The sequence below is a fragment of the Mustela nigripes genome, chromosome 13, assembly GCF_022355385.1.
Source record: "Mustela nigripes isolate SB6536 chromosome 13, MUSNIG.SB6536, whole genome shotgun sequence".
NCBI lineage: Eukaryota > Metazoa > Chordata > Mammalia > Carnivora > Mustelidae > Mustela > Mustela nigripes.
The window spans coordinates 140,014,000-140,040,765 of NC_081569.1; the positions used below are offsets into that span (position 1 = coordinate 140,014,000).

Here is a 26,766-nt window from a genome sequence, read left to right on the forward strand (position 1 = left end):
CTAGGGCTAAGAAGTATGGCCCTGTCGTGCGGGTCAATGTCTTCCACAAAACCTCGGTCATCGTCACGAGCCCTGAGTCGGTCAAGGTAGGAAGCCGAGTAGTTCCGTGGGGAGGGCCCTTCCGTTCCCAGGTTGGGGGCATGAAACTCAGATCCCAGGGACTGCAGGAGATATGTCCTGGAGGCACCAGCATTTGGGCTGGTTTCCCAAGGATCCAGAAACGAGTGGTGTCTTTCTCTCTGACCACCCACCGTTTGGGAATGTGGCCCAGGTAGCACACACATTTAGCTCGCTCATCTCTTTCAGCCTTGGTTCCTTCATCTTCAAGGTGGGATCTTAACCCCTCTGTCTCTGGACTAGAATGAGAATTAACGATCAATTGATTTATTTCACAAATATTTATATAAACATTTATTTACAAAGAAAGGGACAACAGATACATAAACATGCACTTCTTTATGTACTTCACGATTATGAATCCATTTAATCCTCACAGGGGGAGAGCCTTTCATTAGCCCCCACGTTAGAGATGAAGAAACAGGGAGCATGGATCAGTCTGTACTATGGACAGGAGGACACCTGCCATGTGGGTACTAAGCACTAAGAATGGCCAGCAGATCATTTACCTTGGAGTTGGCTGAACTGGGCTCAAGTCTGGTGGTTCTGCCATCACTCTGGGCCTCCGTGTCCTCATCTATAAAATAGAGATGATGCTGGAGCTGAAATAACACGTGTGAGTCACCCAGCCCGTGCCTGATACCCAGCAAGTGCCCAATAAACGTCAGTGCTTCTGTTCTCACGCTGGGTACTTAGCAGCTGAGCAGGGTGATTCTTGGCAGGAGACAGAGGGTCCAGATCAGGAGAAAAGACTGAACCACCATGGTGTCTCTAAGAGGATGCTGAAAATCATTTTTTTAAATTAATTTCAAATATAGACACAGTTTATGCATTTTTAAAGCACTAAAAACCACATGCAAAGAACTTGGTGATGCCCAGCAAGAAAAGTTGAGCGATATATGTTAATATGATGAATGCATTGGTTAGTGTTCAAGTGTTAAGCCAACCTTGCATTCCTGGTCATGATACAAGTTACTCATCTTCTGCCAAGAATTTTTTATTTCTATATTTATTATTTTCTTAAAATGCCTTTGTCTGGTTTGGGAATCAGTTTAATAGACCTTGTAAGGGGAGTTGGGAAATGTCCCCTCTCCTCTGTCGTCTGAGGGCATTTGTATGGGGTAATGCTATTTTTTCCGTGAATGTTTATAATAAGACTCACCAGTGAAGCCATCTGGGCCTGGCATATTCTTTGAAGGAATTGCTTCTTGTTTTGTTTTAATTACTCGCTTTCTTTAATTGATTTATGGCCATTCCAATTTTCTATTTTTCTTGGGTTTAGTAATTCATGTCTTTCAAGACATCTGTCCATTTCATCTAATTGTTAAAATCATTGGTATGAAGTTGTCCATAATATGTATTGATTAAATTTTTCATATCTACTGGCTTTGTGGTGATATCCCTTCTTTCATTCCTACAAACAGTTATTTGGGTTTCTCTTATTTTCTTCATCAGGGTAGCAGAAGGTTTATCAATTTTATTTATCTTTTCAAAGAACCAGATTTTGGTTTTATTGGATTTCTCCATTGTTTGTCCATTTTCTATTTTATTAATTTCTGCTCTTTATTTTTTCCTTCCTCTACTCACTTTGGATTTAATTTGTTCTTGTGCAAATTTTTTAAGGTGGAAGATGAGAAATTTGATTCTAGACCTTGTTTCTTTTCTAATATAAGTGCTTACAGCCATATATCTCCTGTAAGTACTACTTTAGCACAAATGTAACATAATTTCAATATGTTGTGCTTTTATTTTCATTTGGTGCAAAACAGTTTCTAACTTCCTTTGTGATTTCTTCTTCGATTCATGGATTATTTAGATTATGTTATTCAATTTCTAAATATTATGGTATTTCCAAATACCTTTTGTTATTAATTTCTAGTTTATTTCCATGAGGCCAGAGAAAATACTCTTCATGATTTCAATTGATCTAAACAAATTGAAGCTTATTTTATGACCTCCCTTATGATCTTCCTTAGTGAATGTTTATGAACACTTAAAAAGCATGCATATTCTGTGATTGTTGAATGGAATATTTTAGAAATGTCAGGAGAAGTTGGTTGGTAGTGTTAGCTGAATCTTCTAAGTCCTCACTGACTTTCTGTATAGTTTTTCTAGCAATTACTTTGAGAGGAATGTCAAACTCTGACCACAATCATGGGTTTTCCTATTTCTGCTTTTGGTTCTATCTATTTTGCTTCATATATTTTGAAGTTTTGTTATTAGGCATGAACATATTTGGGAATGATATGTCTTTGTGATGAATTGACCCTCTTATCTTTAGAAATGTCCCCCTTTATCCTTGGTAATATTCCATTTCTTGTAGCTACTCCAGCTGTCTTCTGCTTAGTGTTGAAGAGTTGATCTTTTACCATCCTTTTACTTTTAACCCATTTGGGTTTATATATATATATATATACACACATATATATATATATACACACATATATATATATATATGTGTGTGTATATATATATATATCCACACACACACATATAAATGTGTGTGTATGTGTGTGTATATATACACACACATTTTTTAAAAGATTATTTTTTTCACTTGAAAGGGAGAGAGAGAGGGGGAGAGAACAAAGGGAGAGAAGAAGACTCCCCACTGAGCAGAGAGCTCAATGTAGGACCCTGGGATCATGACCTGAGCCAAAGGCAGATGTTTAAGGAGTGAGCCACCAGGTGTCCCTGGGTTTTTATATTTAAAGTGGGTTTCCTATAGATAGCATATAGTTGGGTTTTGCTGTTTTACAGTCTGACAATCTATGCCTTTTAATTGGAGTGCTTAGGTTATTCATATTTAATATAATCATTGATATGGTGAGGTTTAAATCTACCGTACTGTTACTGTTCTCTGTCCTATCTGTTCTTTGTTCTCCTCTCCTTCCTGCCTTCTTTTGGATTAAGTATATTTTAGTATTTCATCTTATCTCCATCATTTGCTTATTGGCCCTCTTTCTTTTTCTCTTAGTGGTAGTCCTGGGATTTATAGTATAATCTTTAACTTATATCAGTCTACTGATATACTACTTCATCTCTGTTTACTCTAAAGATTTTTTCTTTATCACTGGTGTCAGAAATTTGATTATGATCTTCCTTGGTGTACTTTTCTTTCTGTTAATGCTCTGTAGGAGTCTTCGAACTTCTTGGATATGTGCATTCCTTGGAGTATTTGCAATATTCGTAATAAATGTGTTGAAGTTCCTGTCTGCAAACTCCGTCATCTCTGTTATTTCTGGGCCTGGTTATAGGTAGACTTTTCTGCTCTTTGACATGTCTAGTGATTTCATGTTGGACCCTGGACATTGTGAGTTGTACATTGTTGAGTGCTCACTTTTGTTTCATTCCTTTGGGAAGTTGAACAGTTCTTGGGCTGTGTAAGCTCTGAGAATAGTTTAGCCTGTAGTTACTCCATATTTCTCCTTTTCCTAGAAGTTGTTTTGAATTTGGTCTTGTGTTCACTATGTGCATGTATGGGTCATTCATCCAAAGATGTAGGGGATCCCTGTGCAGATTTCTGCATAGGACCTCTTCCTATGCATTGTTCCCTTCCCTCGGGTGCTCTGTCTTATAAATTCTAGCCTCCTCTGGCCTGTCTGGATTCTGATTTCTATCTTACCAACTTGGAAAGCCTGCTGGGCTATATTTCAGTTTTATATTTTATTGCCTTTATCTTGAAATTATAGAAAGTTGGAGTAATCTTAGGTTGTACGGCTCACATCTTTTTTTTTTTCCTTTTTCTTCTCTTGGGATTCACAGTCCTGCACGTCCTTTTGTCTAGTGTCTGAAAACAGACATTTCATGCATTTTGCCTTTAAAAAATTTTTCTTTTACTGCTTATGGCAAGAGGTCAACTTCCCAGCAGTTATCCCTTAATGTGCAGAAGAGTGCTGTCAGTATGGACACTCAGAGAAGGCAGCAAAGGTGCTGAGGGTGCCGCATTCACCCCTCATGTCCCAGAACCTAGCTCACTGGGCCTTCAAAGGATCCCCAGCCCCAGGGACAGCAGACATGGGGACCCCCTACTATGGGGACACATGATTGGAGCCTGTGTTGAGGCTGTTGTACCTCAGTGTGGAGATTCCTCAGTTTAGGTTGGGGGGTTAGCACAGACCTTGGGTTATTTAGGGATGTTTTAGAGGGACCTGGGAGTTGAGCCTTTATTGTCATAGGGATGGAAACTGTAGGAGTGGATAGTGACAAAAGTTGGTTTATAAGTGACAGTGTTTCGGGGATGGGGGCTGGGGTTCTCAGGATATGGCTCATGATCCAAAGTCAACCATTTTGGGGGTTTTCTTTCCCTGAAAAATTGATATTACACCCCCCTAGGCTCAGCTCCCAGATACCAGCAGTCCCTGGATTAATGTAGAGAAGAGATATCGCCTTGCTTCTTTCCAGTGCCCACGGGATAAAGCTCAGTGAGCCATAGGCAGACCTCTGGGATCCAGCCCTGCTGCTGCCCCTCCCCACTTCTTCCTCTGCCTGAAGGCAGCATGTGGCCTGGGCTTTCTCTGCCTGGATCACAGTCTTCTCTTTCCTCTCTCCCATGGCAAACTGCCTGGATTCAAACCCTAGGTCCGACATTCACCGTGTGTGTGACCTCAGGCATTTTAAATCTCAGTTTCTTCATCATATGTAAGATGAGCATAAAAATAGCACCTACATCTTCGGGATGACTGTGCACTAAGTGAGCTATAGGATGCTGGTGTGGCCCTGGCATTTATGGAGCAGCTGCTGTGTCCCAGTGCTCTCAGACTTTTCATGCAGAGTGAATTTACTCTTCACAGCAACCTTCCCAGGCAGGCACTCTTCTTACCCCATCAGGGGAGATGAGGAAGCTGAAGGCAGAGGAGATGAGTAACTTGCCTGTGGTCATAGAGTTAACAAGTGGTAGAACCAAGATGCTGAGCCTGGGTCCAAATTCAAGCCAGCTGATTCCAAATTCAAGCCTGAGCTTTGGCTGTACTGGCTCAAGATCTGTCAGCCAATGTTATTATTGCTACCATCGAGCTTGCGGTGAGGCAAGTTGAGATCCTTCCTCCAAGAAGCCTTCCTTGACTTCTGTGCCTAGGTTGGCACTAATGATACTGAATCTGTGCTGAGGGTCTCTCCTGTGTCCCAGAAGGCCTCCCTTTGAGCTTCTCCCCTTCCCCGCTCTGGTTCTCGCTGCTTTGGAAGATGGTGTGTCCTGAGGTCCATGCGTGGGCACGGAATTGAGGACCCCCCACACACTCTCACTGTGTGGCCACAGGAATATCACGGCACCCCTCTGTGCCCTGCATTCCTCATCCCCAAACAAGATGCTGTTGCTGGAAGGCAGGGTTCCTGGAGGGTTAGGTGAGATTGTGCTAGACGAAGTCCTCATGCCACAGCTGGGATTCAGGTAATGGTGACTGCTGGGGCATTGTTTCCCAAGAGTTCAGAAAACTACTTAGTCCTTTGTAGCCTCTCACGGGTGCACGAGCTCATGTTGGCTTTTTGGGGATGTTTAGAAGTTCCTGATGTCCACCAAGTACAACAAGGACTCCAAGATGTACCACGCAATCCAGACTGTGTTTGGTGAGAGGTAAGGCTTGAGGAGGGGCTGGGGGAGAGGACGGGAAATTCTCTGGTGGCAGGCAGGGGGGCCGCAGGGCCCAGGGCATTGGGCATAGCATGAAGGCCTGAGCCCTGGCTTCCAGGCATACAACAGGTGCCCCATATAGTGGCCACCGCTCTTGTCATTGTCACCTTCCTTCTCCTCTTTCCCCTTTGGATAGCGGATGGGCGGGTTGGGGGGTTGCAAGGTTGGGGCACACGGCCATCCCATTTCTTAGTTATTTTTTGTCGTGGTAAAATTCACAAAAGTCATCATTTTAACCACCTTGGAGTTATAATTCTGTGGCATTTGGTCCAATCACAGTATGGTGTAGCCATCACCACTGTGTAGCTCCAGAACATTCCCCCCATCCTGAAAGGGGATCCCATCTGCATGAAGCCATCAGTCCCCCTTTCCTCCCCATTTCTCACGTCAGACCTTTGTCTCCGCAGACTCTTTGGCCAAGGCTTGGTGTCGGAATGTGACTATGAGCGCTGGCACAAACAGCGCCGGGTCATGGACCTGGCCTTCAGCCGCAGGTGAGTGTCTCCAAGATGGCGGGCTTTGGGAAGGGGGTGGGTTTCACAGGACGGGCTTCCCCCCAGCTGAAGGGAGAGAGGAGAGGGCATTAGTAGTCAGAGAGAGAGCAAGGCAGGCTGCCAGCGGTGTAGGACTGAACATCACGGAGTGAGCGGCAGTGACGCCTGCGGGTGGGGGTCTCCCCCCCAGGGACTCCGCCACTTAGACCACATCAGCCCTCCTCTGGGTTTTTCATTTTCTTTATCATAGTTCTCACTTTGGGCTACATTTTATGTTTTAAATAGCATTTATTGTGGTCTGGTTTCCATACCATACAATTCATCACTTACAATCGAGTGGGTTTTCGCCTAGTCACAAAATTGTACAACCATCACCACAGTCCATTTTAGAATACATTCATCACCCCCAAAAAGCAAGCACTCCCCATTTCCCTTCAGTGGCCTCAGCACCTGGAAACCATTAATCCTCTTTCCGTCTCTGTGGATTTTCATATTCTAGACATTTCGTATAAAGGGAATCCTACAACATTTCTTTTGGCTTCTTTCACTTAGCATAAGATTTTGGAAGTTCATCCATGCCCAAGCATGATTCAGAATCCCCCCCCCTTTTTTTAAAGATTTTATTTATTTGATAGAGAGAGAGAGAGCAAGCACAAGCAGGGGGAGTGGCAGGCAGAGGGAGAAGCATGTTCCCCACAGAACAGGGAGCCCAATGAGGGACCTGATCCCAGGACCCCAGGACCATGACCCAAACCAAAGGCAGTCACTCAACCAACTGAGCCACCCAGGTGCCCCAGAATTTCCCTTTTTTATTATCAATTGGAATTCCATTGTATTGGACATACCACATTGTGCTTATCCATTCAGTCAATAGACATAGTTGAGTTGTTTCCAATTTCTTGGCTCCTTCAACGATGCTGTTCCCCCAGCTCCTTGGTCAGCTTGATGGAAACATTCAACGAGAAAGCTGAGCAGCTGGTGGAGATTCTGGAGGCCAAGGCTGATGGGCAGACCCCAGTGTCCATGCAGGATATGCTGACCTGCACCACCATGGACATCCTGGCCAAGGTGATGGGAGGCTGGTGGGCCATGGGAGCGGGGTCCGACATGGTCAGGGGCTGCTCTTCTCTCCCTCTTCTCTTTCCTGGCATCCCCCCCCCCTCCTCTACTGGTCAGCCCCTGCTCTGGGTGGGGAGCTTCGTACCTCCTTGAATATTCAACATGCGCTCTCACGAGACCACACCTGCGAACTCATTCTCTGCGAGTGGACCCTGAGAGGTGTGGGGACTGGCCTCTGTCGGGTCAGTGGCAGAAGCTGGACTGGCTCTCACGTCTGCCTGCCTCCCAGCCCAGAGCCTACCTCCCCTTAAGTGCCTACCCTGGGTCTGGCTTGGCTCTGCACCCTGGTAGGCTCAGCAGTGGCCCAATAACTCCCCCCGCCCAGGTAAGGGCAGCTCAGGCAGCTGGAGGGCATGCAGATGGTGACGGAAGGGTCATTGTCACTCAGTAATTCACTGGGAGGCTGGGTATAGAAGGGACACCAAGGAAGCCTGCATTTCTGGGGAAACGCATCTCGTCAGGGAGGGAAACCAAGTTTGTGGAGTGGCTCCTGTGTGCCATGTGGTCCTCACTGCCTTCCGGGGGGTTGGAATCATTATGGGTCATCGTAAGGAGTTGATGACATGACGCACGTAAACCCTTAGCCGTGGGGCCTGGGTCTCTCTAGCTGAGCAGTGCCAGGTTCTGCGCTGGGTTTTCAAGTCTTCCCACCAACCCAGGGATGACCTTGCTCTTCTCTCTCCCCCAGGCAGCTTTTGGGATGGAGACAGGCATGCTGCTGGGTGCCCAGAAGCCTCTGTCCCTGAAGGTGAAACTGATCCTGGAGGGGATTTCTGCATCTCGAAACACTCTGGCGAAGGTACTGCCTGCACCCCCCTCCAGTGACCAGCCACCAGAACTGGCGTCCTAGTTTGCTGGACGTTTACCTCCTCCAGTGACCTTTTTCCAGAATGGGTTTTGAGCACTGGTATGAGCGAGGTGAATCTGTTAGGATTTGCATACATCTTCTAACATAGAGAATCAAAAGCAAAGTGACTTAAGTAAATTAGGAGTTCATCTTTCTCTCATGTAAAATCATCCTGAAACAGACCATGGAGGATGGCTGTGATAGCGACACAGTGTCTGATGGTCTTGGAATGTTTTGTCTTTCCGTTCTGCTGTCTCCAGCACATCAGCTCATTGTTATAAGATGGCTGCTGCAGCTCCAGCTATCACTGCCTTGTTCCAGGCATGAAAGAGGAAGAAGGAGAAAGGTGGTACTTGAGTTGATCCTCAGACAGATGCCCAGGGCCTCTTCCTGTTCCCTGGGACTTCAGCCTCTGAGCTGGGGGTCCCCTGATGCCACCCCATCTTTTCTGCTGTTGATTCTACCTACTCCCCTCTGGCTGTGGCTTCCTCGTTCCTCGCAGTCCTAGCTGCCTCCATCCTCAGGCATCCCTTCTTATTTTCCAGGCATCTTTCCCATCATATCTAGGGATTTGGTACAGGAAGGGGAAGCCGATGCTTGGGCCCAGCCTGCCATGTTGGTCAAGTCTCCTTGGAGGCTTCCTCTTTGCTAGGATTTTCGCGCAATCTTCTCACCTCCCAGGTTGCCAGGGCCACAGTGGGTTTCTAAAGCTGTTGCAGAGTTGGGGGAGCAGGAGAGGTGGACGCGTGTGCCTGGTTGGCGTCCTGAGTGGGAGCCCCTGTTCAGTTTATGCCAGGGAAGTGGAAGCAGCTCCGCGAGACCCGGGAGAGCATTCGCTTTCTGCGCCAGGTTGGCAAGGACTGGGTCCAGCGCCGCCGGGAGGCCCTGAAGAGGGGGGAGGAAGTACCTGCCGACATCCTCACGCAGATCCTCAAAGGTTCGAGGGCTCCCGCATGGGCCGGGAGAGGGCCGGGCGGCAGGGGTGCCCCCATCACGGTGGCTGATCACACTTGACTCCCAGTGTCTCTCTCTGACTTTCGGGGAGAAGGACGTTTGCTTCCTTGCTCAGCTGCGGGGAGAGGGAGGGAGGGGTGTGCGTGCAGCGGGTGTCGGCGGCCGGGCCCTGAGACCCTCCTTGTCTTTCAGCTGAAGAGGGGGCCCAGGACGATGAAATCCTGCTGGACAACTTCGTCACCTTCTTCATTGCTGGTCTGTACCTCCAGGGGTGGCAAAGGCTCAGGACTTTGCAGGAATGGTGGGAACCAGGCATCCCCTAAACCCTGACTTGGGGTGATTTTTCAGGCTGTCTGTGCAGAGTTCAGATGCAGAAGTGACGGGCTGGGATAGGGGAGCAGAAGTCCTCTCTCTGCTCGGGGAGGTCCGGGAGGCCTTCTTGGTGGCTGCTGACCTGGTGATAGAGCTGGCCACCATGAGGGGTCATAAAGCTGCCTTTTTTTTTTTTTTTTTTTTTTGACAGAGAGATGCAATGAGAGAGGGAACACAGAACACAAGCAGTGGGAGAGGGAGAGGGACAAGCAGGCTCCCCACTGAGCAGGGAACCTGATGTGGGGCGGCTCGAGCCTGGGACCCCGGGATCATGATCTGAGCTGAAGGCAGATGCTTAACAACTGAGCACCCGGGCACCCTGTGAAGCTGCCTATTGGCAGGAGAGCTTGGCCATGTGAGCTCAAGGCTCCGCCCCACTCAGGATTTGTGGGGAGGCCTTCCTCAGACCAGCATAAAAAAGATGTGCCCGGCAACTTCATTCCTTTGCTCATCAAATTTTTTTTTAAGGATTTTATTTATTTGAGACCCGGAGAGAGAGAGAGAAAGCATGAGCAGGGGGAGCAGTGGAGGGAGAGAAGGAAGCAGGCTCCCCACTGAGCAGAGAGCCCAACATGGGGCTTGATCCCAGGACTCTGGGATCATGACCTGAGCCAAAGGCAGATGCTTAACCTACTGAACCACCCAGGTGCCCCAGAGGGAGCTTTTAGGGTGTAAAAACCAGATGCCTGGGAGCAGATGCCGTTTATTGGACTTACTCTGGTGAGCGCAGGGGATCTGCGGGTGGGCAGCCTCTCTCCTTCCTATCTGTACGTGCAGCGCAGATGCAGGGGGCAGATGTGAGGACCTGAACTGCCACCACATGCTCAGGGTCTCAGAGGCGGGTGGGCCGGGCCAGCAGCAGCCGGGTCGCCCCGTGTGGAACTGCCCCTCTCCATTCCTACAGGCCATGAGACGTCTGCCAATCACTTGGCATTCACGGTGATGGAGCTGTCCCGCCAGCCTGAAATCCTGGCAAGGTATGGAATGGGGAGATTTGGGGGTCAGGTAGTGGCTCCCCTTGAAGCTGGTGAAGGGATTCACTGATGTCTTGTTCCTAGAAGACAGACAGTTCCAGCCTCCCACCACGGAGCCTCCTCCAGTGTGTCCTGCTTCTCTTTACCCCAGGGCCTTTGCACATGCCAGTCCCTCTTCTGGAAGCTCCTCTCCTTGCTTTTCTCTTAGAGAACTCCCTGTCCAGCCCCACAGAAGCCTTCTCACACCCCTAAAGTAGTCATTCTATGTTTCCCCTCCTAGCTTCCTTCCAGCTCATGAATGCCTTTTTCTCCTGGGCCGGTTTGCTTTGAGTCTATTTCAGTCATGAAATTAAAGCTCCAAAAAATCAGGGATCATGGTTCTTTCCCTCTCCACACCATGCTCAGTGCCTGGCCAGGGGCTGGCACTGAGAACTGAACAGAATTCCCAACTCAGCACTGAGGAAGGGCTTATATTCAACTTGCAAGACAATGGAGGGTGCCTGGAGATGGCCTTTGAGCTGGGCCATTGGTTTCCTTAAATGCAAACGGTAGCGCAAACCAACTGCACCAATGTGAAAGCACTCTGAAAACCCTGATAGGCTTGGGGGTGGGAGCCCTGGAGGTGGGGAAAGCCTTGATTACAGTTATTAATGGGCAGTGTCCAAGGGCAGATGTGAAGGATAAAGTGGTTGGTTAGGGTTTTAACTGTATCTGTAATACAGATACGTAAATACAGATACATAAAAAAAGAACATAAATATGCTCTTTATAAAAATTTGGAGAAAGCAGAAAAGTTATACTACTACTACTACTAATAATAATAACAATTACCAGTATTATTATTATTCTACCCACAGTGCCCTGCCCCCTGGAGGCAGCTCACAACTAGCTACTGAATTTCACCATGTGTTTTATCGCATCGCCCCACATTATTTATTATAAACTCTTCTCCCAAATCCGCTCTTTTATATTGTGGATATAAACAAACACACACATACATGCATAAAACTGGGCATTGTAATTTTTTAAGGGCATAGTTCAGCGGCATTAAGCACATTCCCATTACTGTGCAATTATCACAACCATTTCCAGAACTTTCTCATCGTTGCAACTGACACCGTCTCCAGTAAACACTAGCTTCCCAATGCCCTCAGCCCGTGGCCCCATTCTACTCTCTGTTTCTGTGAATTTAACTCCTCTGGGGACCTCATACAGGAATCACACAGTAACGGACGTTTTTGTCTGGCTTATCTCACTTAGGATAATGTCTTCAAGGTCCGCCTTTGTTTTAGCAGGTGTCAGAACTTCCCTCTCTTTTAAGACTGAATAATATTACATTGTAATAGACCACATTTTGTAAAAAGACTTTTTTATTTGAGAGTGAAGGAGCAGGGGGAGGGACAGAAGGAAGGGAGAAGCAGACTCCTCACTGAGCAGGGAGCAGGACATGGGATTCGAGCCGGGGACCCTGGGATCAAGACCTGAGCTGGAGGCAGATGCTTGGGTGACTGAGCTGCCCAGGCACCCCATGGACAGACCACATTTTGCTGGTCTATTCATCTGGTGACGGACACTGGGGTTGCTTCCGCCCTTCGGCTACTGTGACTAATGCAGCCATGAACTTGGGTGTACAAGTATCTACGAGCCCCTACTTTCTATGTGGGGGCACACACACCCAGAATGGCACTGCTGGAGCATACGGTAATTCTAGATTTCCCGTTTGGAGGAACCGCCATCCTATTTTCCATATACACCTGCAGCGGGTTCCATTCCTACGGACAGTGCACAAGGGTTCTGATTTCTCCACATCCTTGCTAACTCTTGTTCTTTTCTGCCTTCCTCGTGGGTGTGACGTGGTCCAAACCCACTCTTGGTGCTGCATATTCTTCTAACGGTCCCCGTCATTACTCAGCCAGCATCCCTGCACTGCTCATTCTGTTTCCAGCTGTCGGCTGCTACGAGCCAGGCTGAGACAGGCTGCTTGGTGCAGAGAGCTGGATCCGTGGTGCGTTTATTTTCTGCCACCAGTTCCAAGCAGCAAGCACGAAGGGGGAATTTGTACAGGCCCTGAACACAGCTGCCAACTGCTCAGGCATCTCGGTTGGGACACAGCAGTTCCTGGATGTCTTCAACAAAGGGGCGGACTGTGCGTGCGTGTATATGTGTGTGCATGCACGCGATGGGCTGTCCCAGGAGGCTCACTTCTTGCTCCCCTCCATCCCCCCTTCCTAAAACTAGGCGGTGGGGGGAACCTCTTCTTGGGGACGAGCTTATCTTCATCTGCCCCAACAGGCTGCAGGCGGAGGTGGATGAGGTCATCGGTTCTAAGAGGCACCTTGACTGTGACGACCTGGGGAGACTGCAGTACCTGTCCCAGGTGTGGGGGCGGGAGAGAAGCTTCTGGGCATTTGGGGGTGGTTCATCAAGCCAGGCCTTCTGTCCTAGGTGTGGGGGTGGGAGAGAAGCTTCTGGGCACTTGGGGGTGGTTCATCAAGCCAGGCCTTCTGCACCTGGAACCCTTTCTCTAACTTCACTGCACGTGAGAATGTCCCAGGAGATTTAAAAAAAAAATTCCCATGACCAGAGCTGCCACGGATCAATGACATCAGAGTCATTGGGGCAGGTTAAGGTGGGTCAGGAGGGGCCGCAGCCTTTGTAAAGGCCTCGCAGGTGACTCCAGTGCGCAGCCTCGGTGGGGAAGCAGCCCTTGATGGAATGACGCTGTTTGCACTTCCCAGCTGGGCTGGGCACTTCCAGGAGCCTCAAGCCGGCCTCCAGGGGCCAGACTCAGCGGCCCCCTCCCCACCCCAACAGAGCACAGCCGGAGGCCTGGCTTGAGCTCAGGGGGGGGGCCCTCTGGGATGGTGGTGCCCTGGTTCAGAGAGAAGGCCTGGGTCCTGGTCTAGGCTCCGCCACAGGGGTTCTGCCCAACTCCCTTCTCCTTTTGGGTGTCAGTTTCTCCTGTGACAAGAAGGGTTGGACAAGAAGCTGAGGCTAACTTTGCAGGGGTCTGGGACCCAGTCCTAGACATGGGTGCATATTCAGCCCTGGGAGTGGGAGCAAAGGTGGGTCCGGGGCATGCCACTAGCGCGATCTGGGGGATCTCCTGACTTCTCTCCTTGTCTCCCCGTGTGGCTTCTGTAGGTTCTCAAAGAGTCCCTGAGGCTGTACCCGCCAGCATGGGGCACCTTTCGCCTGCTGGAGGAGGAGACCTTGATTGACGGGGTCAGAGTACCTGGCAACACTCCGCTCCTGGTGTGTGGGGGCCCTTCCTGCCTGCCCCCAGCCCTGAGGTCGGGATATCCGTGGCCCCATTGTCACCACTGGGGGTTCTCATTCAAGCTGCACTATAGCCATGTGAGGTCTCTCTTCCCTTTCACACAGTCCAGTGTAAAGTTACAGTGGATGATTCTGGAAGGGAGGCACCTTGTTTACATCTGAGGACACTGAGGCTTAGAGAGCTTAGGTCACTTTCCTGAGGTCACATAGCCGGCCAGGGACAGATACAAGATGTGCCCAGTTTCACAGCTGACCCCAGGCTGTCCAGTTCCTTCTCTCTCTCCTCCACCACCCCTTCTCCCGTGGAGGTGACTTCCCGCCTCCTCTCCTTTACTTGTTTGTTTTTGGTTTTTGTTCTTTAAAGAGCAAGCACGAGAGTGTGACTGGAGGGGCAGGGAGGGGCAGAGGCAGAGGGGGAGAAAAATCTTTTTTTTTTTTTCAGTTACAGCATTTTGCCTTTATTTACTTTTAAATTTATTTATTAATTATTTTTATTAATGTATAATGTATTATTAGCCCCAGGGGTACAGGTCTGTGAATCGTCAGGCTTACACATCTCACAGCACTCACCAGAGCACACACCCTCCCCAATGTCCATAATGCAACCCCCCTCTCCCTACCCCTTCCCCCCAGCAACCCTCAGTTTGTTTTGTGAGATTAAGAGTCTCTTATGGTTTATCTCCCTCCCAATCCCATCTTGTTTCATTTTTTCCTTCCCTACCTCCCAAACCCCCCACTCTGCCTCTCAAATTCCTCATATCAGGGAGATCATGTGATAATTGTCTTTCTCCGATTGACTTATTTCGCTTAGCATGATACCCTCTAGTTCCATCCATGTTGTGGCAAATGGCAAGATTTCATTTCTTTTGATGGCTGCATAGTATTCCATTGTGTATATACGCCATATCTTTATCCATTCATCTGTTGATGGACATCTAGGTTCTTTCCGTAGTTTGGCTATTGTGGACATTGCTGCTATAAACATTCGGGTACATGTGCCCCTTCAGATCACTACGTTTGTATCTTTAGGGTAAATACCCAGTAGTGCGATTGCTGGGTCATAGGGTAGCTCTATTTTCAACTATTTGAGGAACCTCCCTGCTGTTTTCCAGAGTGGCTGCAACAGCTTGCGTTCCCGCCAACAGTGTAGGAGGGTTTCCCTTTCTCTGCATCCTCGCCAGCATCTGTCGTTTCCTGACTTGTTAATTTTAGCCATTCTGACTGGTGTGAGGTGGTATCTCATTGTGGTTTTGATTTGTATTTCCCTGATGCTGAATGATGTTGAGAATTTTTTCATGTGTCTGTTGGCCATCTGGACATCTGCTTTGCAGCACTGTCTGTTCATATCCTCTGCCCATTTCTTGATTGGATTATTTGTTCTTTGGGTGTTGAATTTGATAAATTCTTTATATATTTTGGATACTAGCCTTTTATCTGATATGTCATTTGCAAATATTTTCTCCCTCTCTGTTAGCTGTCTTTTGGTTTTGTGGACTGTTTCCTTTGCTGTGCAAAAGCTTTTGATCTTGATGAAATCCCAATAGTTCATTTTTGCCCTTGCTTCCCTTGCCTTTGGCGATGTCTCTAGGAAGAAGTTGCTACAGCTGAGGTCGAAGGGGTTGCTGCCTGTGTTCTCCTCAAGGATTTTGATGGATTCCTTTCTCACATTGAGGTCTTTCTTCCATTTTGAGTCTATTTTTGTGTGTGGTGTAAGGAAATGGTCCAGTTTCATTCTTCTGCATGTGGCTGTCCAATTTTCCCAACACCATTTGTTGAAGAGACTGTCTTTTTTCCACTGGACATTCTTTCCTGTTTTGTCAAAGATTAGTTGACCACAAAGTTGAAGGTCTATTTCTGGGCTCTCTATTCTGTTCCGTTGATCTATGTGTCTGTTTTTGGGTCACTACCATACTGTCTTGATGCTGATGAGAATGATATTTGCTTTGTAATAGAGCTTGAAGTCTGGAATTGTGATGCCACCAACTCTGGCTTTCTTTTTCAACATTATTCTGGCTATTCATGGTCTTTTCTGGTTCCATATAAATTTTAGGATTATTTGTTCCATTTCTTTGAAAAAGAATTGATGGTATTTTGATAGGGATTGCATTAAATGTGTAGATTGCTTTAGGTAGCATGGGCATTTTCACAATGTTTGTTCTTCCAATCCATGGGCATGGAACATTTTTCCATTTCTTTGTGTCTTCCTCAATTTCTTTCATGAATACTTTATAGTTTTCTGAGTACAGATTCTTTGCCTCTTTGGTTAGGTTTATTCCTAGGTATCTTATGGTTTTGGGTGCAACTGTAAATGGGATTGACTCCTTAATTTTTCTTTCTTCTGTCTTGTTGTTGATGTATAGAAATGCAACTTATTTTAGTGCATTGATTTTATATCCTGACACTTTACTGAATTCCAGTATAAGTTCTAGCAGTTTTGGAGTGGAATCTTTTGGGTTTTCCACATAAAGTATCATATCATTTGCAAAGAGTGAGAGTTTGACTTCTTCTTTGCTGATTCGGATGCCTTTAATTTCTTTTTGTTGTCTGATTGCTGAGGCTAGAACTTCTAGTACTATGTTGAATAGCAGTGGTGATAGTGGACAGCCCTGCTGTGTTCCTGATCTTAGGAGAAAAGCTCTCAGTTTATCCCCATTGAGAATGATATTGGCTGCGGGTCTTTCATAGATGGCTCTGATGATATTGAGGTATATACCTTCTATCCCTACACTTTGAAGAGTTTTGATCAAGAAAGGATGCTATACTTTGTCAAATGCTTTTTCAGCATCTATTGGGTGTAACATATGGTTCTTGTTCTTTCTCTTATTAATGTATTGTATCACATTGATTGATTTGCATGTGTTGAACTAACGTTGCAGCCCAGGAATAAATCCCACTTGGTTGTGGTGAATAATCCTTTCAACATACTGTTGGATCCTATTGGTTAGTATTTTTGTGAGAATTTTTGCATCTGTGGTCATCAAGGATATTGGTCTGTAATTCTCCTTTTTGATGGGGTCTTTGTCTGGTTTTGGGATCAAGGTAATGCTGGCCTCATTAAATGAGTTTGGAAGTTTTTTTTCCATTTCTATTTTTTGGAACAGTTTCAGGAGAATAGGTATTAGTTCTTTTTTAAATGTTTGGTAATATTCCCTGGGAAGATGTCTGGCCCTGGGCTCTTGTTTTTGGGAGATTTTTGATGACTGCTTCAATCTCCTTACTGGTTATGGGTCTGTTCAGGTTTTCTATTTCTTCCTGGTTCAGTTTTGGTAGTTTACAGGTCTCTAGGAATGCATCCATTTCTTCCAGATTGTCTAATTTGCTGGCATAGTGTTGCTCATAATATGTTCTTATAATTCTTTGTATTTCTTTGGTGTTGGTTGTGATCTCTCCTCTTTCATTCATGATTTTATTAGTTTGGGTCCATTCTCTTTTCTTTTTGATAAGTCTGGCCAGGGGGTTACCAATCTTATTAATTCTTTCAAAGAACCAGCTCCTAGTTTCATTTATTTGTTCTACTGTTCTTTTGGTTTCTATTTCATTGATTTCTGCTCTGATCTTTATGGTTTCTCTTCTCCTGCTGGGTTTAGGCTTTTTTTGCTGTTCTTCCTCCAGCTCCTTTAGGTTTAGGGCTAGAGACCTTTCTTGTTTCTTGAGAAAGGCTTGTATGGCTATATACTTTCCTTTCAGGACCGCCTGTGTCCCACAGATTTTGAACTGTTGTGTTTTCATTATCATTTGTTTCCATGAATTTTTTCAATTCTTCTTTAATTTCCTGTTGACCCATTCATTCTTATTAGGATGCTCTGTAGCCTCCATGTATTTGAGTTCTTTCCAACTTTCCTCTTGTGGTTGAGTTCTGGCTTCAGAGCATTGTGGTCTGAAAATATGCAGGGAATGATCCCAATCTTTTGGTATTGCTTGAGACCTGATTTGTGACCCAGGATGTGATCTATTCTGGCAAATGTTCCGTGTGCATTAGAGAAGAATGTGTATTCTGTTACTTTGGGATGAAATGTTCTGAATATATCTGTGATGTCCATCTGGTCCTGTGTGTCATTTAAGGCCTTTGTTTCCTTGTTGATCTTTTGCTTGGATGATGTGTCCATTTCAGTGAGGGGTGGTGTTAAGGTTCCCTACTATTATTGTATTATTGTCAATGTGTTTCTTTGATTTTGTTATTAATTGGTTTATATAGTTGGTTGCTCCTATGTTAGAGGCATAGATATTTAAGATTGTTAGAGCTTCTTGTTGGACAGGCCCTTTGAGTATGATATAGTGTCCTTCCTCATCTCTTATTATAGTCTTTGCCTTAAAATGTAATTTATCTGATATAAGGATAGCCACCCCAGCTTTATTTGGATGTACCTTAGCATGGTAAATTGTTTCCCACCCCCTCACTTTAAATCTGGAGATGTCTTTGGATCTAAAATGAGTTTTTTGTAGATAGCATATTGATGGTTTTTTTTTAAATCCATTCTGATACCCTATGACTTTTGATTGGGGCATTTAACCCATTAACATTCAGGGTAACTATTGAAAGATATGAATTCAGTGCCATTGTATTGCCTGTAAGGTGACCATTACTGTATATTGTCTTTGTTCCTTTCTTGTCTTCTTCTTTAAGGCTCTTTCTTTGCTTAGAGGACCTTTTCAATAATTCCTGTAGGGCTGGTTTGGTGTTTCCAAATTCTTTATTTTTTCTTTGTCCTGGGAGCTTTTTATCTCTTTTATTTTCAATGATAGCCTAGCTGTATATAGTATTCTTGGCTGCATATTTTTCTCATTTAGTGCTCTGAATATATCGTGTCAGTCCTTGAAGCCTGCCAGGTCTCTTTGGATAAGTGTGCTGCCAATCTAATATTTCTACCATTGCATGTTACAGACATATTGTCCCGAGCTGCTTTCAGAATTTTCTCTTTGTCACTAAGACTAGTAAGTTTTACTATTAGATGATGGGGTGTGGACCTATTCTTATTGATTTTGAGGGGGGTCTCTATGCCTCCTGGATTTTGATGCTTGTTCCCTTTGTCATATTAGGGAAATTCTCTATTATAATTTGCTCCAATATACTTTCTACCCCTCTCTCTCTTTCTTCTTCTTCTGGAATCCCAATTATTCTAACTTTGTTTCATCTTATGGTATCACTTATCTCTAGAATTATCCTCTTCTGGCCCAGTAGTTGGTTGTCTCTCTTTTGCTCAGCTTCTTTATTCACCATCATTTGGTCTTCTATATCACTAATTCTTCTGCATCATTTATCCTAGCAGTAAGAGCCTCCATTTTTTATTGCGCCTCATTAATTCCTTTTTTGATTTCAGCTTGGTTAGATTTTAGTTCTTTTACTCCCAGAAAGAGATTTTATTTCTCCAGACAGGGTTTCTCTAATATCCCCCATGCCTTTTTCGAGCCCAGCTAGCACCTTGAGAATCATCATTCTGAACTCTAGATTTGACATATTACCAATGTCTGTATTGATTAGATCCCTAACCTTTGGTACTGCTTCTTGTTCTTCTTCTTTTTTTTTTTTTTTTTTTTTTTTTTTTTTTTGGTGGTGAATTTTCTGCCTTGTCATTTTATCCAGATAAAAATATATGAATGAGAGAATAAAATACTGAAAGGGTGGCAAAGACCCCAGAAAATGTACACTAACCAAATCAGAGGAGACCCTAAACTGGGGGGAGAAGAAAGGGGATAAAAAGAAATTTATACACACACACACACACACACACACACACACATATTAAACTGGTGAATAAAACAGAGCCACCCACTTGATTTTGGGCGTATTTTGATCTCTTAGAAGAAACTACCTCCCAAAATTTTAAAGAAAGAAAAAGTTATATATGTACAAAAATAAGGGTAAACACAATGAAGGGATGGAATATGACTGTAAAGATGAAAATTTTAAAAAAATTCTAAAAAAAGAATTGATAAGATAAGTTGGTTGGAAAAAGAAAGAAGATTAAAAAAGGGGAAGAGAATGTACACAGGCTGGAGACTCGAATAAAGCCATGTGCTAGATTTAGAGTATATTTTGATCTTTTAGAAGAAATCTTATCCCAAAATTTTTTAGGAAAAAATAACCCTATATGTATAAAAAAAATAAGGTTAAATACAATAAAGGATAAAATATGACTATAATAATGAAGGCATAAAATATATTTTTTAGAAAGGTAGTGTTAAGATAAACTAGTTAAAAAATGTTAAAAGAGGAAAAGTTAAAAAAATCAGAATAAGAAAAAAATAAAATTAAAAAATTTTAATTTAACTTTGAAAGATTAAAGGATCATGGGGGGAAATGCCATGAATTCTATGTGCTGCTTTCCCTGAGCTGTGGAGTTTCACAGTTCTCGCTGATCGATGACCTTGGTCTTGGCTGGATATTCTTGCTAATCTTCTGAGTTGCAGTGATTCTCAAATGTCTTTGCCCGAGGCAGAATCGCACTGCCCTTGCCAGGGGCCAGGCAAAGTGATCTTCTTGGGTTCGCTCTTGGGAGCTTTTGTTCCCTGAAAGCTTTCCATAGAGCTCTGGAGGACAGCAATGAAGATTGAGGCCTCCCATTCTCCAGCTGGAGGAGCCAAGAGCTGGGGCCACCACACCTCAGTGCGCCCTCAGAGGAAAGGGGTCAATCACTCCCATCTCCCTGGTCTCCAGCCGTGCTCTGGGCTCACCTGGCCTGAGACCAAACATTTCAGTCTCTGGCACACAGCCCCGTTTGGAGTCTCCAAACCCAGCAGATTCCTGCCTCCAGAGGAGGAAGGTGAGTCTCCCAGATGTGCCACTTGTGGGGTCCCTGCTCAAAGAACAGTGGCCTGACTATGCCATGGATCATGGTTTAAGGCAACCACGAGCTGAGAGCTCATTCCTCAGCTTTGTCCCTGTAGCTGGCTTCCCTGCTCCGCTACCTGGGAGTTCTGCCATACTCAAACAGCCCTGATCCTTCTGTGACCCCGGAGGACTTGAGACCACACTCCCTGCAAGGGCTCACCCTCGCCTAGCCACTGGAGTGATGTCCCTCAGTGGAGCAGACTTCTAAAAGTTCTGATTTTGTGCTCCGTTGCCCACTGCATCCCGGGAGCCAGCCCCTCCCCCTGTGGTCTATCTTCCCCTCACTTTGGATTCACTTCTCTGCACGTCCTACCTTTCAGAAAGTGGTTGACTTTCTGTATCTCCCAGGATTGCTTTGTGACTGCAGGCCCTCAGTTCCCTGCTGTATCATATTCTGCTGTGTGTAGACCAGCACCCCATTCTCGATTCTGGGTCAGGGGGCATCCTGCTCTCCTGAGCACTGCTGGTGACCATTCTTGCCAGCATGACCAGTGGGTGGGGCAGACAGGGATGGGAGGGCTGGGATGTGGGATATCTAAATGGTCAGCTTGGTAAACTAGTGCCAAAGTGTTTTCCAGAGCACCTGGGCCAACCCAGATGCCCATAGATGTGGTTCCTTATCCTCCCCAGCACCTAGTATGGTCCAGCTGCCTTTTTTTTTTTTTTCCCAATGGAATAAGTGCAAGGAAGGTACTTCCCTGAGGTCTTGATTTGCACTTTCCTGGTTCCTTACTGTGAGGCTTGCAGCCCTGTGCTCCTTTTCTTCTTCTGGGTTGTCTCATCCCTGTGCAGAGCTCTCTTTAAAAATTCTTAAGTTAATCCTTTGTCGGGTATGTATGTTCCAAATTTCGTCTTTAGCTTTGTGGCTTCTCTTTGCTAAAGCGTTTTAAATGATTTGAAGTTCTTCATTTTATAGTGGTGCCTTCTCTTGTTTTGTCTTAGGGAACCGCCCCCCCCCCCGCCCCGAGCCCCCATCCTGAGGTCAGCATTGTCGCTTAGAATGTCTTCTAACAATTTCACATTTTTCTTTTGCAAGTTAAGTTCCTATCTACCTGGAATTGATTTTGTGTATGCTGTGAGGTAGGGATCTGGTTCTGTCTCCTGGGGCTGCCGGAACAAAGCACCACAGATGGGTACTTAGCAGTGGAAATGTCCTTTCTCACAGTTCTGGAGGCTGGGGGTTCAAGTTCGAGGTAGGATTGGTTTCTCCTGAATCCTCTCTCCTTGGCTCGCAGATGCTACTTTCCCACAGGGTCCTCCCAAGACCTCTTCTATGTGTGTCTGTCCTCTAAGGGCATGAGCCAGACAGGAGTAGGGTCTTCCCTAATGACCTCATTATAACGTGAGTATCTCTTTAAGGAGACTATCTATCACATTCTGAGGTTAAGACTTTAACATAAGATTTTTGGGGGGACACAGTTCAGCCCAGCACATGATCTGATTTTATTTATAAAGGAAAGCAACATGCCTCCGGTTCTATCCATTAGGCAGCCCCCTCTCCCCTTCCCCCTCACCCAGACTTCCCAGGACTCTGCTATGCCCTCTCCAGCATGTATGAGAGCTTCCCGATATGTGTTCTTTATTCTGTTTATCCGCCCCCTCCTTTTTTTCTGCACAACCCTGCACCAGTACCACCTGCCTGTGACCCAGGAGGTGGTTTAGAATCCCCTTACGTCTGGCTGGGCAGGGGTACAGATGTGAGGGCCTTGAGTGGCAGACCCCGGCTCCAATCCCAGACCCTCTCTGGCAGGCTGAGTCATCTCTGGGCCTCAGTGCCCTCCTTGTAAGATGGGGATGATGATGCCTGAGTCATAATTTACTGAGAAGAGTCAAAGAGTGACATGTGTCACATGTCTGGCACAAATCCCTAGCACACAGTAGGTGCTCTTCGCTGATCTCAGACCCCCTCTCCACCTCATGCTCCCCCTCACTTTTCAGAGCTTCATTCCAGCCTCTCCCTTCACCCTGCCTGCCTTGGACGCTCAACACAGAGAACCAGGGCACAGAGTGGGCTCAAGCCGCTCTTTTGTGCAGGAGTAATGAGGCAGAGGTCGGGACCCAGGGCCCAAGTTATGGGGGACACATATGGCCCATGGAGGTTAGGGGCATGGAACATTAACCCCAGTAGGGAGACAACTGAAAGCGTGGTGGGGACCTGCGGGTTCTCTGCCTCACTCCCCTCCCCAGCACCCCCCCTGAGCCCCAGATGCAAACCTTGTGCTGAATAATGGCTCTCAGAGATCTTGAAAAAGAGGCTCTTGAAGCAGACCTGAGTTTGAATCTCAGTTTGGCCAGGTGACTTCAGGCAAGTCAGCAATTTTCTCTCTGAGCCTCAGTTTTCTTATCTGTAAAACAGGGCTAGTTGTGGTCCCACCACAGCACAGGGCCAAGCATGGGATGATGCTGTAGCCCGCTGGCCCTTGTTGGTACCCTGGGCTGCCCCCTCCCGTCATCTGAGCCACTTTCCAGATGCTGGTGGAGTCCTACACTGGCCCACATGTGTGGGTGGAGTAGAGGGAGGGGGGTCTTCTGTGCTCCTGGTCCCTCCACGAGGTGGCCCCGGTGGGTCGGGGAGGTGTGAGGGTGCTCATGTTTGGAACCAGAGACAGCTGGATCCTCTCCCCTCAGTTTAGCACCTATGTCATGGGGCGGATGGACACGTACTTTGAGGACCCACTGACTTTCAACCCTGATCGCTTCAGCCCCAAAGCACCCAAGTAAGTCTTCAAGCTGTGCATGTGCGAGAAGAGTGGCCCAGGGACCTTGGGTCTGAACTGCCAGTGACCCCTGAGCCCATGTAGCCTCTCAGATCACTGTGAGGGAGTCACGATTCCCTGCTCTGCCTCCTTTCATGGAGAGGAAATCACAGCGCAGAGAGGTTAGGTAACTTGAACAAGGGCACACAGCCAGGAGCCGCAGAGCTGCGGTTTGAGGCCAGCTCAGACTGGTTTCAAAACCCATGCTCATAACCCATCCCCTGTACTGGGAAACACTGTGATTGGGGCCAGGGGACTGTCCCTCCCCCTGCCTTGATGGTCCTATCTGAGAAATGGGAATCCTGTTGGCTCCCTCTGCAGCTCGCTATGGGGGTGAATGCCTGAAAGTACAGTTGGGGCTGGGGGTGGTGGCCAGGGTCCGGGGACAGGCCACCTGCGTCCAGACCCAGACCCTGCCCAGAGCTGCATATGTGACTGGTCGAACATAGAAGTGCCATCGGATTGCAAGCTCTTTAGTTCCTCCTTCTGTGAACTGGGGATAATAACGACTTCTTCTGGAAGGCTCCTGAGATGGCTAGAATGAGAAAATGCTGATGCAGAGCCCGACAGAGCCAGCTGTTGATGTTTTTAGTGCGTGCACAAGCCAGCTGTGGTGCATAGCCATTCATCTGCGGGGGATGGGTTTGTCACCGCTGGGGTGGGGGGTCTGCGGCTGGGCAGCCACCTCCTGACCGCTCTCTCCCTGCAGGCCGAGGTTCACCTACTTCCCCTTCTCTCTGGGACCGCGCTCCTGCATCGGGCAGCAGTTTGCTCAGGTAGGAGTCCAGGGCTGGGGTTTCTGCCGGAAGCTGGTTTCAGGGCTGGTGTCTCATCCTGGGCCAGGAGGCATTTCCGAGCCCTGCTCTGGGACCCTTGGGTGGGGGGAGGCGGGGGGATGGGCCAGCCGGCTGCAGGCTCTGCTGCACGCTCATGCCCCGGGCCTCCTGCCCGTCCTCACTTCCGCACACAGATGGAGGTGAAGGTGGTCATGGCCAAGCTGCTGCAGAGGCTCGAGTTCCGGCTGGTGCCCGGGCAGCGCTACGGGCTGCAGGAGCAGGCCACGCTCAAGCCGCTGGACCCCGTGCTGTGCACTCTGCGGCCCCGGGGCTGGCAGCCCGCACCCCCACCACCCTGCTGAGTGGGCCTGGGGTGGATGGGACTCATCGGGCAAGGGTGCCACACCCACGCTCCTCTGCAGCCCCATGGCCACCCACCCTGCTCCCCTGCCCCCTTCCTCAGGGGCACCCTCCACGCTGGCTCCCAGTGGGTCCCCTGCTAACCACCACCTGCTTCACAACCCCCCCCCCACCCAGAGCTTCCTGCCCACTGCTAACTCCACGCCCCTCCTGGACTGGACCCTGCCTAATTCCCAGCTGCTGCCCAGATGTGCGGTCTCCTACCCCGAACCTCTTTGCATAGGCCACTCCCCCTGCCACATACCCTAACTCTTGCTCACTTCCTAAAACCCTCTTCAGGTGTCACCTCCTCTAGGAAGCCCTCCCTGCCACCCCCCGGCCGGGCCAGGGGCCCCTCCTACTCTGTGCTCCCTTGGTCACCTGTGCTACCTCTAACACCACACTGACCACACTGTATTGTGAGTGTCCTTTGATGTGACCGGCCGCCCTGCCAGGTTGTGAGTGCCTCGTGGGCTGCCAGGTCTGTGTATGATTCGTCTCTGAGCCTGCCCCCGGGCCTGACCCAGAGTCGATGCTCAATAAATATGTGTCGACTGCATGAATGAATGGTGAAACCCAGCCAGAGCGCTCGGGCCTCAGTTGCTCATCTGGTAAATGAGAGTGGTGTGGAGGCCAGTCCGAGGGCTCATGCAGCCTGGAAGCTAACCCCGCAGCTAATCCCAGACATCTTGGGAGAAGACTGCCCAGGGGCTTTCTGTGTTAGGAGAAACATATTCTCTTTGTTGGAGGCAAGACCATGTTTCTGTGTGTGGTGTGAGGTTGGGATTGCAGGCAGGGTTTTGAGAGCTTGAACTGACAGGGTCCAGGGCCCTGGGGCCTGTGAGGTCTAGGCGACTCCCAACAAGGCGCTGATACCCCAGAGGGCCTCACACAGCCTAGAGCCCCCAGGACCTCTCCTGGGGACAGCTTGGTGGAGCAGGGCACCTGAGTGCCTGGCCTGGCACCTGCTCCCTTCCTCTGCACCTTCTGGCACAGCGCTTCCCTCCTGACCAGCTTGGAGGAGGCGAGACTGGGACTCCCACAGTGGGGGAGGTGCGTGGGTGAAGACGCCGTTCTTTTCTCCCCGGGGCCTAGAGGTGGCCAAGGGGCAGTAAATACTAGACCAGCCACATCCTCTGGGCCCATCCAAGGAAAAGGACCCCCTGAGTTTCTCCTTCAGCACATGGGAGCATGTTTTCCTGCAGAGAAAACCAAACACCTGAGCCCACTGCCTGGGGTACCTGCCCTGGAAAGGGCCCCTCTCTGCACCAGGGAGGGCATAGATCTGGGCTGGCCCTTGCTTTACGTCAGTAACTCAATGCTTGTGCAGTCTTGAACTGAGGCGATCTTCCTATTCTGCAGAAGAGGAAACCGAGGGTCAGGGGAAGAAGTGACATGCCAGTACAGGTGGGTATATTGTACGAGAGTAGAGCTAGGCCCCCAGCCCAGGTGGGTCATGAGACTGGTACCAGTAGTCTGCCTGGCCTCTGGGCAGAGGCTCCGGCCTCGAGGACCCTCTGTAGCTGCAGACGGCCTGCACACGGAGTGCTCCCGCTCCCCCAGCCCTCCGGCCACCCTGAGCACTGGGCGAGGCACTTCTCAAGCTACACTCCCACCCAGTTCCCTGTCTGGGGGGCTCCAGACCCTCCAGCGCTTGACCAAACCCAACCTTTGCTTGTCTCTCCTCAACTCTAAAGCGCCCCTTCCCACGGCCACCCAAATGCCACTGTTCTGAGCCTTCAGCCTTGCTGTGCTCCCAGGGACCTGTTGTGCAGGGACCCCTAGGCCCCATCCTCTACAGCCGTCTCTGAGGTTCACCAGTCCCCCCTGCAGCCCTCCAACAGCCCCACGGCTGCCCCCATCCCACAAACTTTATGGCCCACACATACCCTAGGCACGCCCCACTAGGCCCCCAAGCCAGCCCTAGGCACACCCCACTAGGCCCCCAAGCCAGCCACCCCACACCAACCCCCCAGTTCTCCACCAGCACCCCCTGCTCCATGCCCTACGTCCTGCCATGGCTCAGCTTGGCCCCACAGGACAGAACTTCCTTCAGTGTATGTCTAAGAGGTCCACAGGCTACCAAGCCTCAGCACTCCAGGGGCATGACCTCGCATTGCCTGGAGGGGTTGGCTCCCACTGAAACTTCAAATTGCCTTTACCATGCTCTGACTTAGCAGATATCTATCCATTGCTGAACCTGAGTCTTCACACCATTATT

General features: G+C 48.1%; 1 protein-coding gene across 1 annotated transcript in view; it reads left to right on the forward strand.

The window, feature by feature from the left end:
- Positions 1-25,104, forward strand: part of LOC131998924 (cholesterol 24-hydroxylase) — a 32,490-nt gene extending 7,386 nt beyond the window's left edge. The window contains exons 3-15 of the mRNA XM_059371352.1: positions 5-86; positions 5,616-5,689; positions 6,154-6,240; positions 7,170-7,308; positions 8,048-8,158; positions 8,993-9,143; positions 9,353-9,415; positions 10,437-10,509; positions 12,799-12,883; positions 13,651-13,761; positions 23,243-23,331; positions 24,080-24,146; positions 24,341-25,104. Coding sequence (XP_059227335.1) covers positions 5-86; positions 5,616-5,689; positions 6,154-6,240; positions 7,170-7,308; positions 8,048-8,158; positions 8,993-9,143; positions 9,353-9,415; positions 10,437-10,509; positions 12,799-12,883; positions 13,651-13,761; positions 23,243-23,331; positions 24,080-24,146; positions 24,341-24,508 — 1,300 coding nt within the window. The 3' untranslated portion in view covers positions 24,509-25,104. The remainder of the gene's footprint in view (positions 1-4; positions 87-5,615; positions 5,690-6,153; positions 6,241-7,169; positions 7,309-8,047; positions 8,159-8,992; positions 9,144-9,352; positions 9,416-10,436; positions 10,510-12,798; positions 12,884-13,650; positions 13,762-23,242; positions 23,332-24,079; positions 24,147-24,340) is intronic.
- Positions 25,105-26,766: the final 1,662 nt, after the last annotated feature.